The sequence below is a fragment of the Phoxinus phoxinus genome, assembly GCF_949152265.1.
Source record: "Phoxinus phoxinus genome assembly, chromosome: 19".
Classification (NCBI taxonomy): domain Eukaryota; kingdom Metazoa; phylum Chordata; class Actinopteri; order Cypriniformes; family Leuciscidae; genus Phoxinus; species Phoxinus phoxinus.
Genome location: NC_136894.1, coordinates 16,112,509 through 16,131,384, shown reverse-complemented (window position 1 = coordinate 16,131,384; position 18,876 = coordinate 16,112,509). Strand labels below are relative to the sequence as shown.

Below are 18,876 nucleotides of genomic sequence, written 5' to 3'. Positions count from 1 at the left end.
ACACCTTCAAAGGCAGGACGGCGGTCCCACTGAAACTTTTTCAGAGGCTCCTGGGGCATATGGCAGCGGCAGCAGCGGTAACCCCGCTCGGGCTGCTTCATATGAGACCGCTTCAGCACTGGCTTCACGGCCGAGTCCCGAGATGGGCGTGGCATCACGGCACTCACCGGGTGGCAATCACACCGGCGTGCCGCCAGACCTTCAGCCCGTGGTCAGATCCCTCGTTCCTACGCGCAGGAGTGCCCTTGGAACAGGTGTCCAGGCATGCTGTGGTATTCACAGATGCCTCTGCCACCGGCTGGGGCGCCACGTACAACGGGCATGCAGTGTCAGGGGTGTGGACGGCTCCCCAACTGCATTGGCATATTAACTGCCTCGAGTTGCTAGCAGTACATCTCGCTCTGAGCCGCCTAAAGAGGCCGCTACAGGACAGAGACGTGCTGGTCCGTACGGACAACACAGCGACCGTTGCGTACATCAACCGACAAGGTGGTCTACGCTCCCGTCGCATGTCGCAACTCGCCCGCCATCTCCTCCTCTGGAGTCAGAAGCATCTGAGGTCGCTTCGAGCCATGTATGTCCCCGGAGTGCTCAACCGTGTGGCCGACGAGCTATCACGAGCTGTGCTCCCGGGAGAATGGCGACTCCACCCCCAGGCGGTTCAGCTGATTTGGAGAGAGTTCGGGGAGGCTCAGGTAGACCTGTTTGCCTCCTCAGAAACCACCCACTGCCGGCTGTTTTACTCCCTGACCGAGGGAACACTCGGCACGGACGCACTGGCACACAGCTGGCCCCGGGGCCCCCGCAAATATGCGTTTCCCCCAGTGAGCCTACTTGCACAGACTTTGTGCAAAGTCAGGGAGGACGAGGAGCAGGTCCTTCTGGTGGCTCCCTATTGGCCCACCCGGACTTGGTTCCCGGAACTCATGCTCCTCGTGACAGTCCCTCCCTGGCCCATTCCTCTGAGGAAGGATCTTCTGACTCAGAGACGGGGCACCCTGTGGCACCCGCGTCCAGACCTCTGGAAACTCCATGTCTGGTCCCTGGACGGGATGCGGAGGTTCTAGGTGACTTACCCCCAGAGGTACTTAACACCATCACTTCTGCAAGGGCGCCGTCCACGAGACGTGTGTACGCCCTGAAGTGGAACCTGTTCGTCGAGTGGTGCTCTTCTCGCCGAGAAGACCCCCGAAGATGTTCGATAGGGTCCGTGCTTTCCTTCTTGCAGCAAGGGTTGGAGCGAAGGCTGTCTCCCTCCACCCTCAAAGTACATGCTGCTGCTATTTCAGCTTATCACGACCACATAGATGGCAAAACAGTTGGAAGGCACGACCTGGTCGTCAGGTTCCTTAGGGGGGCGAGACGATTAAATCCTCCTCGACCCCCCTCCATACCCTCTTGGGACCTTTCCCTGGTGCTTCGAGCACTTCAGGATGCTCCCTTTGAGCCGTTGCAATCAGCAGACTTGAAGCTTCTCTCCATGAAGACTTTGCTGCTGGTTGCACTGGCTTCGGTCAAGAGGGTAGGGGACCTGCAGGCATTTTCGGTCGACGAATCGTGCCTAGAGTTCGGGCCGGGTGACAACCATGTTGTACTGAGACCCCGGCCTGGCTATGTGCCCAAGGTTCCTACCACTCCCTTCAGGGACCAGGTAGTGAACCTGCAAGCGCTGCCCCTGGAGGAGGCAGACCCAGCCCTGGCTTTGCTCTGTCCCGTTCGCGCTCTGCGTATGTACGTGGACAGAACTCAAAGCGTCAGGACCTCAGACCAGCTCTTTGTCTGTTACGGAGGCCAGCAGAAGGGAAAGGCTGTCTCCAAGCAGAGGATGGCCCACTGGATAGTGGATGCCATCGCCTTGGCTTACCAAGTTCAAGGCGTGCCCTGCCCGCTCGGGTTGCATGCACACTCTACGAGAGGCGTTGCATCCTCCTGGGCGCTGGCACGTGGCTCCTCGCTAACAGATATCTGTAGAGCTGCGGGCTGGGCGACACCTAACACGTTCGCTAGATACTATAGCCTACGTGTAGAGCCGGTCTCCTCCCGTGTTCTCACCCTAGACGGGTAGAAGCACTGAGAGGCCCGGCTCTGTCGGCTTGCTGCACCCTACTGTGCACCCTTATTCTCCAGTGTGAAAAACCTGTGAGTCCTCCAAACACCCTCGGGCCGGACATGGCGGAGCGTCCGGTGCCAGGCCTGTATCCGCTGAATCCTTGAGAACCGGATATAGGCTGGGTCCCATATGTGTGACCCTACGGGGATCCCATATGTGTATATTCTCCACGGCTGCTCCTAAACGGAAGCCTGTGTCTTTCCCTTGGGCTAAGTCACCCATTACTCATATGCTGTACAACCCTCGGGTTAGTCCATATGTTATCTCCACTTAACTCCTTGAGAATGTGGCTTCCGCAGCGTTCCCTTCCTTCACGGGCACGCTTTCCCAGTGTTATCCAATAATATCACTGTATGGGTTATCACGGAACAACAGTGACAGGTTCACTCTGTGTAAGCCGCCTCCTATCGTCCTTCCAGGCAAGAAGGTGTAGAGGCTTGCACAGGGCGCTGGATGGGGTGCAGCAGCTGTGGCGCTTTGGTAGGGATTCCTATTGGTCGGTCACGACCTACGTAGTAGTGACCGACTGATAGGGAACGTCTCGGTTACGTATGTAACCCTCGTTCCCTGAAGGAGGGAACGGAGACGTAGGTCCCGTCGCCACATCTGCTGCCGCCCGCCGGGGCAGCCAGCTTATCGGCTTGGCTCCTCAGCAAAAAACTACAGTGCAATCACCAGCTGCTCGTTATATACCCGCGCTGCGAGGCTGCGCAGCTGATGCAAATGATTGCACGCCAATGTGTATTGGCTCGTTTAGTTTCACTCGAAGTAGATCGGCTCTCTAGCGAGATTCCTATTGGTCGGTCACGACCTACGTCTCCGTTCCCTCCTTCAGGGAACGAGGGTTACATACGTAACCGAGACGTTATTGTTGTTCCAAACCCTGGGTAGAGTAATGTTCCACACTTGTAATTTAGAAGTGGGGTTAGCACCCTGGGTTGTGAAAGCCTACTCCTGAGAAGTTTTAGTGCCGCTTTTGCATTGTTAACCAGTATTGACATGCCAAACACCTACTGTGTGAACCGATGCAGTGTAAGAATGTCATATGATGCTTAGCAAACAACAACCAATCTTGGGTCATGAATCGTGTGTTGTATGGGGGAAAAGCCAAGTAGTGATGCTAAATGCATCAATTGGAGCGACGAAGATACCTTTTTATTCTTATCTGTAGGCCTATAGTCCGGGAAAAAAAAAATTACAAAAAAAATCCTCACAGTACAGTTGGCAAAGCATAATATGAGGATGCACAATGTTATAGCTTTGATATAAACAGATTGCATGCTGCATTTGTCCAGTCAGATCTGACACTGCATATAAGGATGTTAAACCAGGGTTTAGGAATGTACAGTGTGAAACTTCAGTTTCTGAATACCCAGGATGAATTGTTAACCCCAGGTAAATTATGAACAATGTGAAATGTGAAGCAAGGTAACCCAGACTTCAGTTTGTTTAGAATGACCCAGGGTTAACTATTTCAAGAGTGAGAAGTCCTATGAAGTTCAGTATCATTTCAAATACATCACCATTTCATTACTCTTCCAATACAGATTATTCTGTCTTTATGGTGAGAGTGTAGAGCTGTTCAGTTAATAGTCCATAAGAAGACACTTAGAATTTAATTTTGATACATACATATCAACTTAAAACACAATGCTTTAAGAGATATGACTGAGAAAAAAAATGTTGTAGAACAAACCATGCACGTTTACAATCTTTTTAAAAAGAAAAACCTCCTTATTCTTTAAAATGCAACACAAACATTAAAAAATTCAACAATTTCACTAACATCACTTATCATCAACAAAAATACAGCTCAGTACAATTATCAGTATCATAAGAGTAAAACAAAACTCAAGTCTCAGTGAGCTAGTACAACTACTGTAGAAAATATCCAGAGGCAAGGCTTCAAAAACACTTAGGGCCCTATCTTGCACCCAGCGCAATTGACTTTGAACACCGACGCATGTATCATTCCTATTTTGCACCCGCGCACAGCGGACTTTTCCCTCCACAGACGCACGTCGGTAAATTAGGAAATGAACTTGCGCTCGCGGGGGCGGTTCAGCGCAAAGAGAAGGCGTGTTCCGGCGCAAAACTTCCATGGTGCTATTTTCCAGTTTTAGAAAGCAATTGCGCCATTGACCAGGGAAAAAACAGTCTAAAGACAGTGGCGCGTTGCGCGTTAGTGATATGGTATTTTAAGGGCGCGTGCTTGGCCATAATGTTAACACGCATCCACTTTGATTCTCTAATATAAAAAGATGCAGCAGTGTTCATTTTTGCAAATCATACATTATTACAAGGAAAAATAATAACACACGAGGGAAATCATTGTTGTGTCCGTGAAGATGTGAAAAAGATCTATCTAGATAAAAAATAAAAAATAAAATCTAGATTAGACTACACATTTACTACCCAAATTATACGCCTGTTTAACCGAAGCTAATTTGGGTGGGTTTCTCCCATCATCCCCAATGCCACTTCTCTGTGTTTTACAGCCCTGACGAGAACGTCGGTTTCCTCGGCTGTGAACCGCTCCTGGCGTGCGCCGGCAAATCCGCCGTTAATAGCGATCCGCCATGGAACAAGCGCGCCGGCTCTTAAAGGGAATGTGAGAGGACGCTCTGATTGGTTTATTTCACGTTACGCCCAAACCACACCTATGAATAATGAAGCTACTTCAGACCAACCCCTTTTAGATTTGCGTCGGGCGCAAGAGTCATTTATCGCGCTGGGAAAATAGCAACAGCGCCGGGATCCGCCCACAAAGTTACTTGCGCTTTGCACTTTGACACTTGCGTTTCAGATCGTTAAAATAGGGCCCCATGTCTTGAGTTGTGAGTCATCTAGTAGGCCTATGGTATTTTTGGTTAAGATCAAAATCAATCAATTTAGTCGACTAAATTACTAGGATGTATTGCGATTCAAATTCACCAAGCATTTATGAGGTATGTTCAATTAAAATGGCAGAACCATTTATTGAAATTTTGAATGGAAATGAACTAAAATGAACTGCTAACAACAATAAAATATCCAAAATAGCAGAATGTGCTTATCTATGCACATTCTCTTTTACTACACTTTTGACTTGACTGTACAAGCACAGTAATTATAAAAAAGCACGTTCAGCTCCTAAAGGAATATAAGCCATAACACTGATAAAATTGCTCATTGCATTCATTACACATCAAAATCAAGACATTGAAACAACGATTGTAGGGTCCAAGGGCTATATCATGTTCCACTAATACTCAAAGTCAGTAATATACTTAATGTATATCAGGAACTCCAGTGAAAAACAATACTTGTAAATTGTGATCTTGCTTTGTGGACACAATACATATTTCAAAGTGAAGCCAAGCCAATCTAATGCAATTTTTGACGTTACGTGTAATGGATGATTTATTTCAACAGTCTAAATGGTAATATTAGAGTGTTTCTTTAGTTTGGTTTACTCTTCGTTTAAGTAAACTTTATTGGAAATGTCCAGGAAACTAAATAAATTCGCCATGTACACCCCTTCACTGTATATGAAAGAGGAATGACAAGTTTTGAAAATAAGTTTGTATGAAGATGTGTTCATGGACAAATGGAGTAAGTTGGAGAGTTGATGCAGAGTATCAAATTGTGGTCTTCAGCAATAATGGCTAATAATCCTTCAATATTATGTCCATAATTTATTTGTCCATATCGCTATGGACAGGTTAAGACCATACTCTCTGGTCTGCATGTAATATTATACAACCTTTCTCCATTCTGCTCCAATCTGACAGCTGTCTATTCTGGTGCACGACATATTTTCCCATAATTCCTCCAGAGTTTAACTGGGGGTCAACAGACATTTGAGGAGAGTTTTACATCGATGTCCAATGTTTGTTTTATTTTTTTTACTTTCCCCCAAGGGTCTACAGTCCAATATCTCTGAAAGGTAGAGAAAATGAAATATATAAATCAACTGCTGAAAATAATTTTCCTTTTCACCCAGTGTCCTCCAATTGGACCTTATCTCCACTGTTTGCTTTTGTAGGTTTCAGGTTTCATTTCTTGATGTGTCAGCAATTTATTTTCAGTCACAGAGAGTTTATGCATCTTTTTTTACAGACTCCATTTCAATGCTTGGTCGTTCATTCAAATTTGGGTTATGTTCTCAGTACCAGGGGGATTTCAGACCCTGAAGTTCCACCAGACCCTGAAAGTCTGATAATACTGATTTCATTTACCCTGTTTCAGAAGAGGCTCTGCATTGTGTATGCTAGTTATTTATTCCAAATAATACTGGAGCCAATCCACAATACAAAGTAATAAATGGTGCAGGAGAAGAGCTGCTCAACTCAGTCTCTCTGGTTACGTTCTGAATATACAAAACTTGAGATATCATTGAGTGCTGTGGAGCTGAATGCTTCCCAAGGTGTAGTAAATTCTTTTCCTAGAATTCAGTAGTGGAGATTTGGGTGACCTCAGATTGAAGGTCCTGCTGAACTCTTCTGGACTCGGACCCCCGTGGGATCCTCTCCAAGCCTAGTCATACTGGCTTCTTTCCTGCTTCCGAAGGTGCGCAAACTGACACTGGCTCCCTTGTAGCATTTCTTGCTCGGTTAAGACTATTCTGGGAAGCTCTGGTTCGGAAGGGTGGGCAGAAGTCTCGGAAGCATCTCTTGAAATTCTCATCCAAGAAAGCATAGAGGACAGGATTGAGGCTGCTGTTGGTATAGCCAAGTGCGATACACAGGTGCCAGCTGGCAATCACAAAGGGGCTCTTTTGGTTGATGTCTACAAGTGTTTTGACAATGATGAAGATGTGGATGGGTGTCCAGCAGATAATGAAGGCAGCCACCACTACCAAAACCATTCGAGTGATTCGACGCATGTTTCTGTCCTTCTCCTTTGAGCCTGAGAGAATTCTGACACTTTTCAATCGTAGGATCATCAGACCATAGCAAATTGTGATGACTAGCACTGGTACCACAAATGCGAAGATAAACACACAAATCTTTGTCACTGTGTCCCAGTACCAGTCTGGATCAGGGAACTTCAGCATGCAGACAGTTGCACCTGTTATGGAATAAATGGAAAGTTTTAATTAGATCTAGAAAGAAGGTGAACTTTGATTTTCTTGGTTATATCAAGACAAATCATCCAGCAATTGTTTTTTTTATATGAATACATGCTCACCTTGGTTTGTCACTTTGGTAACTGCCATGATCATGATTGGCACTCCTACAGCAGAGGAGAGAATCCAGATGCACACGTTGATGATTTTGGCCTTGACCGGGGTACGAAACTCCAGTGCTCTCACAGGGTGGCACACGGCAATATAACGGTCCACACTCATCATAGTGAGGGTGAAGATACTGGTAAACATGTTATAGTAGTCAATGGCTATTACCACTTTACATAGAAGCTCACCAAATGGCCAGGTGTTCATTAGATACTTGGCGCTCTGGAATGGAAGTGTACTAGTGGCCAGTGCATCTGCCAGGGCCAAATTGAAGATGTAGATGTTGGTGGCAGTTTTTAGCTTGGTGTATCTGCAGAGACAGAAAAGACAGAGCAGTTTGTTAGAACACATGTATGGGTTGACTAATGTGGTCATATACTTTTGGTATATGTGGTTTATGTAAAATGGCTAAAGGTGGTAGTATTTTTACTTTAGATAACTTTTGTAGAACTTTAGAAGAATTTGGTTAGAAATTTGGAAAATATATTTAAGTGTCCTGTCTCTAAAACATTCATTCTTATTCTGCAAGACTAGATCCCATTTGGCCTTGATGACCATCTTAACTATTACTAAAATGAACAAGATTAAAAGACACATCAGGTGAACCTACAGGACTGAGGTGAGTGCACACTACAGGGAAAAGCTTCTACAAATAATGTTAAGGAAGTGTGGAGAGAATCATCACTGGCCTGACTTTAAGTACTGGTAGACTTGGAGAGGGTGCTAATGAGCTCAGCTGATATATATATATATATTTTTTTTTTTCCTTCAGCAGATTTGTTTCTCTGATATCTGATCAGTTTTCCATGCACTACCTCTTCTTCTTCCTGTGATAGATACCTGGAAACATCAACCATGCAACATCCACTCCCATTCCACTATTCGTAATGTCTGTAATTGCCAGCTAGAAGAAAAGAGAGCTGAGTGAGGCTACGTCTACATTAATCCGGAGACATTTGAAAACGGCGTTTTCATTTATAAACGCTCTCTGTCCACAATAGCGTTTTCGGACGTTTCAGTGTGGATGAGAAAAAATAAATAATAAAATGATTGCACAATTCTTCTAACAGGACAATTTTATTTAGCAAAATTTCTCACCATTCACTGATGCGTCCAGGTCGCACTCAGTCACCATATTGGTCTAAAACGCAACTGCTCTCCTGTATGCCGCAGGACAGCAAATGTGAGTACATTTTCTGTCATCTTTGCAGTACTGTGATATGAATAGTGTGCAAAGTAACATTTTAGCAACAGTGTAAAAGTGAATATCACATAACAGGCACAATACCGGTAAACATGAATATCTATTGGTACGACATGGGTCACATGACTAAACTTATGTCATCGTTTTCAAATACCTCCGGCTTCACAGTCCACACTACAACGCGAAAACGCCGTTTTCACATTTATCCGCTTTGGAGAGCGTATTCCAAAAGCTACGTTTTCGTTGACTTAAAACGCCGTCTCAGTGTGGACGGAAGACCAAAACGGAGAGAAAAATATACGTTTTCAAACGAAAACATATTAGTTGGACATGGCCTAAGTTCCATGCTAGAACAGTATTTTTCAACACCGCCCCTGAAGGAACACCAATCAGAGAGCTGCACGGGTCCGATTTTGTAAATCCGCACCCGCCCGTACCCGCAGGGCTTAAAACCGCATCCGACCCGTTTTCCGACAGCAGCACTAATTAAAATCCGCAACCCGACCCGCTTAAAATAGAACCGAGATCCGACCCGCACCCGAAATAAAATCAGTTTAGTCAATCACATTATAGACACACTTTTTTCAAATTTGTATTGCCTTTGGCGGCTTGCCTTAACACATGGACAACAGCCGAAGCTGTCAAAAAGCCGATAGCCTAGGCCTACATGGCTAACGCGTTACCACAAAACAATTCAATTTCGTCTAGCACATCAGCTTCACAATTTTATATATATTTATATATTGTTTCATCAATATTAATTATATGAGAAGTTAAAAGCATAGTAGCCTAAGATCATAGCCTACGTTGTGCAATATGTCGGGAGACAGAGGCAGACATTAGGCTATTGACCACTTCATTATAAGTTTCTTACTGTATAAAGCCTTTCTTTAAATTGAATTTCGTTTTGTATTAATTTTATCTTAATTTTAAATGATGTTTTATAACCAATTGTCTGAATTTAATAAATAAGAAGTAGCCTAATAGCAGGCATCAGGACACGGAGCGGATCAACGGCGCATGAACTGGAAATTAACGAAACTCAGCGTATAAGCTACATGCCTCACAGACCTGAGAAACATATAGAAAGCTTGAAATGTGTAGCCTACTTTTAAACAAAACAATTCAAAACGAAAGAAAACAGCTCTGTCTCCTGTCCTGGCTATATTTGACATAGGCCTATATAGCCTATTCAATGATCATTAGGCTACTTTTCCCGTTTCTTTGTGACGTTTTCATGAACGAGTCATCACCTCTCAATAGTTAATATTGTTATTTGGTGTTCAGTTTATACAGGTTTTCAAATGTTATTTAGCCTAATAAAAATATTATTTTTTTCTCCTGTGGCTGTGTTTGCATTAAAGGGATAGTTCACTTTGAAATTAATTTTTGATATGTTTTAGCTTACCTCAAGGACATCCAAGATGTAGGTGTCTTTCTTTCCACGGTATTTTCAATTTTGATATTTTTAGGTCAAACCATTCTTGTCTGAAAGTCATATCATGCAGGTCTATGGGGTCCACCTCAAAGAGCATGCACAGAGAAGTCCAAATGAAACATGATTTAATGACTCGTAAATGTAAGTACACATTGATGGCCTAAGACACGAAACGAGCGGTTTGTGTGAGAAAACGAACAGTATTTATATTGTTTTTTCCTCTTGTAACAAAGCCATGTCCAAGTGATCTGAGAGCGCGCGCGCTTCCTTCTGTGTGACGTGTGCGCAGAATGGTGCATAGAAATGTATACACTAGATTTCGCATTAAAGACATTCGTTCCAATGAACTGCCGTAGCCAAGGCGACATCTAGTGTATACATCTATGCACCAGTCTGCACACACGTCACACACCAGGAAGCGCGCGCGCCCTCAGATCACTTGGACCTTTTACAAGGCGCCGCATCTCACTGAACCCGTGTTTAGACCCGCGTTTCCCCGTGTCCGACCCGACCCGCACCCGTATCCGACACAGTTGGATATTTTTCACCCGTTTGAGCAAAATTTGCGGGTCACCCGTCGGGTACCCGCGGGTTGGGGAGAGTGGGGACAGTTGCAACGTGTGGCAGTTGCAACATTGCTGATTTCTCCAATCAGGAATGAGCTGGAGTCATGACACTCCTACTGCACATGCTCAGTATGCCCCTCCTTCTTTCTAGAAGTTAACAGCCACATGTTAAACTTCCTTATAGGAGAACTGAAATTCAAGGTAAAAAAGTAACTTTTTTTACAACTAGATTTTTTGTCATACTGTCTAAACTGTTTAAGTATTGATCTTTATAGTTTTATAGTTTGAATGTGCAGTTTCTTAGCTCTTAACAGAATTAGGTACAATGTGTTCAAGCTAATGTGTTAGGCTAGCATCACTAGTTTTAAGATGGCTGCCAGGGGTGGGACAGTTGCAACGCATTGTTGCAACTGTCCCCACATGGTGTTGCAACTGTCCCTCATGACAATAATAATGACAATTAGATAAAATTTATATAAAAGGCAATTCAGTGGTTTGATAAATAACATATTTTAATAGCCAGGTGTCTCCTCTTTGTATTGCTTTTTTAAAACTCAAACTAGACTGCAGTGTATCCAACATTTTCTGTTCTGTTTTTTCAGTATGCCACGAGACAGGAAAAGGACAACAGATAGGGGTGTCCCTCTAACAATTCTGTCCTTAGCAGCTGGTTTAGTGAGCAATGACGGCAGGACAGTGAGGTCTGGGGCAAAACAGTATTCAATTTGCCACACAACCCTCTACCGCTTTATTAAAAAGAGAGAGAGGCTAGGTCCAGGAGAGGAGATGAGGACAGGTTACTGGACCCCGAGGAGGGTCTTCTCAGTCCAACAGGAAGATAGCCTGGCAGAATACCTAAAAAGAGCAGCTGATCTGTTCTATGGTCTCAGCACTAAAGAGGTAGGCATGAGGAAGGTATTGAAGCAGAGTGTAGGCTTAAAGGGAGGGCTGGTAGGGAGAATTATATAAGAATATTGAGACTGCGAAATAATAAGATAAGAGAAATTACCATTCTACCTCCATTTTCATTTACCATCCATGCCGCAGGTTCGTCGATTGGCCTTTCAACTGGCTGTCTACTACAAGTGCCCCTACCCTGAAACCTGGAATGAGTGCTCCCTGGCTGGCCGGGATTGGTTTATTGGGTTCATGAAAAGACAGCCCAGTCTGTCTATACGGTGCCCTCAAGCTACCAGTCTCACACGGAACACAAGCTTCAACCGTCACAATGTATCCTTGTTTTACGACAATCTTGCCAATGTGCTTGAAAAAAACAAATTTGAAGGGAAGGACATCTGGAATATGGATGAGACCGGGGTCACAACTGTCCAAGAACCAGAAAATGTTGTTGCCGGGCGCGGCGTCAGACAGGTGGGGGCAGTAACCTCCGGAGAGAGAGGAACACTGGTAACAGTTGCATGTGCAGGCAATGCATTAGGGAACATGATTCCACCCATGTTCATATTCCCGCGGGTTAACTTCAAGGACCATTTCATCCGCGATGGCCCACCTGGATGCATTGGAGCCGCCAATAAATCAGGGTGGATGATGGAGGACCATTTCCTTCAGTTCCTTCAACATTTACACCACCACACGAGGGCCTCATTGGATGCCAAAGTCCTCTTGATCCTTGATAATCATTCCTCCCATCTTTCTGTAAGAGGAATAGATTTCTGCAGAGAAAATGGCATTGTCATGCTATCGTTTCCACCCCATTGCTCCCACAAATTACAGCCACTGAATCGTACCGTTTATGGCCCCCTAAAACGTCATGTCAACACATTTTGCGATACCTGGATGAGAAGTCACCCAGGCCTGACGATGTCCATCTACGACATTCCTGGAATTGTTAGGTTGGCCCTCCCATTGGCTGGAACACCAGGCAATGTGCAGAATGGCTTTAGCAGCACTGGAATTTGGCCTTATAATCGGGATAAATTCAAAGACAGTGACTTTGCACCATCTTTGGTGACAGACCGGCCGCCACCACCAGTTCTTCCAGAGCAAGCTGGGACATCTGCTCCTTCAGTTTCTCCAGTGCACGCTGGGAGTTCTGCTTCTTGTGCAGTTCCTCCAGTGCATGCTGGGAGTTCTGCTTCTTGTGCAGTTCCTCCAGTGCATGCTGGGAGTTCTGCTTCTTGTGCAGTTCCTCCAGTGCATGCTGGGAGTTCTGCTTCTTGTGCAGTTCCTCCAGTGCATGCTGGGAGTTCTGCTTCTTGTGCAGTTCCTCCAGTGCATGCTGGGAGTTCTGCTTCTGGTGCAGTTGCTCCAGTGCATGCTGAGTTTTCACCTGAGACTGTTAGACCTCACCCCAGAGCAGGACCACGGAAGATAACGAAAGCAAATGGTAGAAAAAAATGCAAATCGGCCATCTTGACAGACACCCCCGAAAAGGAGGCTTTGGAGAGGGAGAAAGCTAAAGTTAAGAGAAAGCCAACAAAAGTTAAGAGAAAACTGACAAAAAACATACTGGAAACAAGCCAACAAACCAAAACTGAGAAGAAAAAGCATAAGCATACAGAGAAGGACAGTGACTCTGAGAAAGAAGACGATTTTTGCATTGTCTGTTTGGAGAGCTACTCCAGACCGGGAGAGGTGTGGCTTCAATGTTTCCAGTGCAAGGCATGGGCTCATGAAGCCTGCACTGATGGTGGTTCCATTTACATTTGCCACAACTGTGAGTCAGATGGGGAATTGTGAATAGGCTACTTGATGCTATGAAATACAGCTTCTGTGCTGGTGTTATGAAATTGTTACTACAGTTGCCCCTACATAAATCAGTTTGTGGGATTTTGACAAAGATGTTACATGGTTGTGTACTTGTTTTTTTACTTTAATAAGTTAACTCAATGAACTCAATGAACAATAAACTAAAAAAGTATTTGAAAAATGATGCCGAAGTATGATTTTTATTACATCTAAATGACTGTTGCAACTGCCCCTCGGTACTGTTGCAATTGTCCCCATATATGGGGACAGTTGCAACATTTTTCAGGGTCCATTTAAGTACAAATTACTTTCATATTATCATATGTACACATGTTGCAACAGTATGGGCAGGTAGGTGACATTTATGGGTTTAATATATATATATATATTTGTCTTTCTAATACAAACAGATGCTGAGTAACTGAAGGAAATGTAAAAAGTGTTGCAACCACCCCCACTCTCCCCCTACCCGAACCCGTGCAGGACTCTGACACCAATAGTACACATTTTGGATTTCTCCCTTATCTGATCCATTCATTTCAGGTCTTGGAGTCTCTACTAATTAGCTAATGAATTAAGTCAGGTGTGTCTGATTAGGATTCAAAAATATGTACTGTCAGTGTACTTCCAGGATCAGGGTTGGGAAATAGTGGGCTATGTTGTGTGGAGGATGTGCTATCTAGCTCTCTGCATCATCTGTTTACTTTTTTATACCATGTAAAGTGCTCCAGCTATTAACACTTTTGGTTCCAATGCCAAAGCTGAGGTGTCCCAGAAACCAGTTGCCCTAACTTCGCACATCATGTTTGAGAGACTGCTTGTCAAATAACTCCGACCATTGGTTGCACACTATCTGGATGATCGTATAATATTTTCTTTTTTTTTTTTTGACCTTTTTAGTGCTTTTAGCACTAACCCCACTGAATTGAAACCCCAAACAGATTCCCAGATCATCTATAGATCATTTCAGTAATATGCAAGACTGTGGCACCGATCCGGTCTCCTGTTTTGTTTTCCCTTTACACATCAGACTTGTACTATAACAGCAGCCTATGGTACGGTGTTATAGTTTATAACACCGTAGTTATAGTAAACTACGGTGTTATAGTTTAACTGGTGACCGTGTTAAGTTGTGACTTTACACCAGATGTTTCTTATAGCATGATGTTGGTATCAATGTAAAGATAAACCATAAGTGATGACATTACCTGTAATTGTATGTTAACAACAACAACAACAACATACTTCTAAAGTCATCCTTGTCACGGAATTCGAAAACGTCCATCCAAAGAGCATCCTATCGAGTTCAGAAATGGATCTTAGTCTTCAAATAAGCTTTTCTGTAGCCTAATTTTTATGATGCTAATGTGCCCATGTTATAGTTTTCACAATTGCTAAGACGCACACATTTATTGAAACCTTCAACTATTTTCTCACAACATTAATCACAAAACCAAATCTTCAAACTACATGCACAAAACCCCTGACTCTGGCAATATCAAACAATTGCTTCAAAACCATTTCACCTGTTCTCAAAATCCAACTAAGCTTTCAGATCATACACATATCCGTCAATATATAAACAATACAGATCATTCATTAGACACTACATACATAATGGAGAACACAGGCTCCAGAGCATGAGTAAACAAATTGTAAAGTTATGTAAAAAAAAAAGAAGAAAGAAAAAAGGCAGTTACGTAATCAGAAGATATAGTATTGTAAATTATATTGTATAGTATTGAAATTAAGTATAATCACTTGCATATTGTACACTAACAGTAGTCCAACTGTAAAAGCCCAAATGTTCAAAGAAAACTCTAAATGAAAAGCATGTTACACTACACACACAAAAAGTTGTGCAGCTGCAAAATCAAAGTCAATGAGAGATTAATTCTGTCTCAGAATCAGGTCTACATGTTGGGTCCAGCATAAGCACTTCGTCCAAATCACAGGCAATGTTTAGTACTTTTTTCAGGTAAAAATGAAGCTCTCCACTCAAAACCATTCAATCTTGCTGAAAAAACAAACTTTGACCTCAGACATGACAAACAAGCCCTCAAAAACACACACTCTACAACATAGTCTTACACACTAGTGAGATCAATTCAAAACAAAAACCTCCTTTTGGCAATCAGGTATCATTTTACACCTCAATATCTATTACAGTATACAACATAAATACACTCTAAAAAAATGGGTCAAATAAGGACAAACCCAAACGTTGGGTTAAAAATGTAATTACAAAATTTAACCCAACGGCTGGGTTTGTCCATATTTGAGCAAAGGTAAACAATAAGTCCACACACCAGAAAATGCTCCTTAGCAAATTTAATGGCCCAAGCCCTTCATCAGACATGAAACAAGTGGGGAGACACACCTCCATATATACAGCCATGCATGATCACATGATCACATACATCCATGATTAATCATATGACCAATCAAGTAAAAATCTGGAAAACAGAAAAAAATTATATACCAACATTTGTAATACAAAAATATATTAGGGGAAAAAAAAATATATATATATTAGAAATAGATTAGAAATACCCTAGAAATACATTAAATGGCTAAGAGAAGGCCTGCAGTGCTTAAAACATCGCCTAGAATAAAACAATAAAAAAATGTCTCTACCACTGTAGGCAGTAGTGATAGATGAGCAAGAATTTAAATACATAAGGGAAACCACAAAGGTGTGTTACATATATCATATATCAAGTCAGCAAAACAATAACACAACAATTACAATATTTACACAATTACAGGAGTTATTTACATAAATTATTTAAAGAAATAGCCTCAGGTCAAAATCTTTATTTAACACTTTTGGAGCTAAAGTGTCCAGGGTATAGATCCAGAATACTTCTCTTTTGAGTAACAGACAATTTACATCTCCTCCACGGGAGGGCTGTTTCACAAGTTCAATACCACAATGCACCACAATGAAGTTCAATGCAACTTCACACATAAAACTACCACCTTCAATCACCCACGCACTGGAAAACTCTATGACATTAAAGGTGTGATCACCTGTAACACAAAGAATGTTATCTATTTACTTAAATGCCATGTTGGAAAAACGACCAGGCCACTAAAAACAAGAATCTCAGAACACTGATCAAATATTCGTAACCATGACATCAAAAACCCAGTAGCGGTGCATTTTTCACAAGCCTCTCATAACGTTTCCTCTCTCAGATATTGTCTCTCAGGATCATAGTCCAAAGCACATAATCAACCTTGGCCCTATTTATATTATCCTGAGATTCTTATTGGTGTGTCATCAGTTTTACTACTTACAGTTTTTCTGAACGGCTAAAACACATTTCTTAAAACCATCACTCACTTTCTCAAAACCTTAAACAAAACCAAATTTTCAAACCATATTCAGAGAACCTCTGATTCTTCTGGCTAAATCAAATAATTGCCTCAACCATTTTATTTATGCTCAGAATCAAACAATGCTTTCAGATCATACACACAGCGACTCAATATTGTAAACACTACAGATCAATCATTAGACACTACTGTACATAAAATAATTGAGAACACAGAATCCAAAGCATGCAGTTACAGAAAAAAAGTATATTGTAACAAAGTAAACTAATTTTTCAAATACGTAAAAAAAGTATAGTAATGACAACTTACAGTAGTGAGGTGAATGAATTGTGAATACACTGAAAGTATAGTATTGTACTGAATATTGTATAGTATTGAATGTCTGTATAGTCAGCACTTCAATTCTGTGAAAATACAGTGACCCAACTGCCAAAGCCAAAAAGATTACAGTAAAGAACTCTAAATGAAAAGCATGTTACAGTACACTCTGCTTCAGCATCATGTCTTCATGTTTTGTCCAGCCGGGGGAGTTTCTCCACATCACAGACAATGTCATCTCTGCACTGCAGGCAAAGAGAAAACCCCTAAAGCCAGATCCAGCCTTGACACAATTATCCACACCTTGCTCTTTCTTATCCTCATCCTCTTACTCTTCCTCTCCCTCTTATATTGTTTTCAACCATTGTTGGTATCAACATTCAGTGCAACATTTTGAGTAAATTTTGGCACAATTTTGAACTGATTTGTATTATGTACAGTTGATTTGGACACATTAGAAAAAAGTGTGAACAATTTTGAGTTGCTGTGTGTAAACGATGACAACTGTGTTGTATTTGTGTTTTGCCTGCCTGTGTTTAGCGGTTTGAAACATAAGTGCATCACAGTGCGAAATGTGAGTGAGTATGTATTTAGAGTTTTGCAAAAAGAATGCATGAGATTTAGAAACAGTCTTTTAAATACCTGACCTTGAATACAGTTTTTCTGAATTGCTGAATTGCAGTGGGTCCATATCTTGTGACTTTGATTAATCGATGCTTTGAAACTAGTTCTGTACCTGATGTGTTAAAACATGCAACAGTGTATCCTTTGCTCAAGAGACATAATCTAGATCCTATTGTTTTAGAAAACTATAAACCAATTGCAGAGTTTTTTTTAGATGAAAATAAGATATTTGAGGTCTTTCAATCAGGTTTTCGAAAATTCCACTCTACAGAGACTGCACTCCTGAAGGTTTTAAATGATACTCTACGTACTGGCGACTCTGAAAACCATTCTGTGCTTGTGCTCCTAGATTTGAGTGCTGCGTTTGACACTGTTGACCATGCAGTCCTTCTCACTCGCTTGGAGCACTGCGCAGGCATAACAGGAAGCGCTCTTGAATGGTTCAATTCATATATTTTAAATAGATGTTTTATTGTTAATATGGGTGAACACTCATCTGAGTCAGCTCCTTTAGCATGTGGTGTACCTCAGGGTTCCATCTTAGCTCAGATTCTTTTTTCTTTGTATATGCTACCATTGGGTTCTATTTTTAGGAAGCATCGTCTGTCATTTCACTGCAATGCAGATGACACTCAAATATATTTGCCCTTAAAAAAGAGTTCCAATGGCTTAGAATCACTCATGACTTGTTTGGCTGATGTGAAAGCCTGGCTGTCCTTGAATTATCTTAATTTTAATGATAGTAAAACTGAGATAATAGTATTCGGTCCTTCAGACTCTGTTAGTACACCAACAATACATTTTGGTGAGTTATCTTCCTCTGTAAAACCTTGGGTTAAAAATGTAGGGGTTATTTTTGATGATAAGCTGAAATTTGACAAACTCATCAATACTGTGGTCAGATCATGGTTTTTTTTCAGCTTAGACTACTAGCTAAAGTTAAACCCATTTTGACGAGTACAAATTTTGAACAATTGATCCATGCTTCCATTACGACGAGACTGGATTACTGTAACTCACTATATTTTGTGATTAGCCAGTCAGCTTTATCCCGGTTACAAATAATTCAAAATGCAGCTGCTAGACTGTTAAGCCAGGACTAAAAAACGGGAGCATATTACACCGGTGTTACGTTCTTTGCACTGGCTGCCCGTGCGTTATCGAATAAATTTCAAAATTATTATTTTGGTGTTTCAATCATTAAATGGTCTGGCCCCTCCGTATCTTTCGGAATTATTTACTGAGTATCGTCCTGTTCTTTCTCTCCGGTCATCTAACCAGAAACTGCTATGTATCCCAAAGTCAAAGCTGAGGTGCAGAGGCGACCGGGCCTTTTTTTCAGTAGCT

At 42.3% G+C, this 18,876-nt stretch overlaps 1 protein-coding gene across 1 annotated transcript in view; it reads right to left on the bottom strand.

Moving 5' to 3' along the window:
- Nucleotides 1-4,971: 4,971 nt before the first annotated feature.
- oprd1a (opioid receptor, delta 1a) overlaps nucleotides 4,972-18,876 on the bottom strand; it is a 46,243-nt gene continuing 32,338 nt past the window's right edge. Inside the window, exons 2-3 of the mRNA XM_079590520.1 lie at nucleotides 7,283-7,638; nucleotides 4,972-7,162 (exon numbers count right to left, since the gene is read on the bottom strand). Of these exons, the coding sequence (XP_079446646.1) occupies nucleotides 6,633-7,162; nucleotides 7,283-7,638 (886 nt within the window). The 3' untranslated portion in view covers nucleotides 4,972-6,632. The remainder of the gene's footprint in view (nucleotides 7,163-7,282; nucleotides 7,639-18,876) is intronic.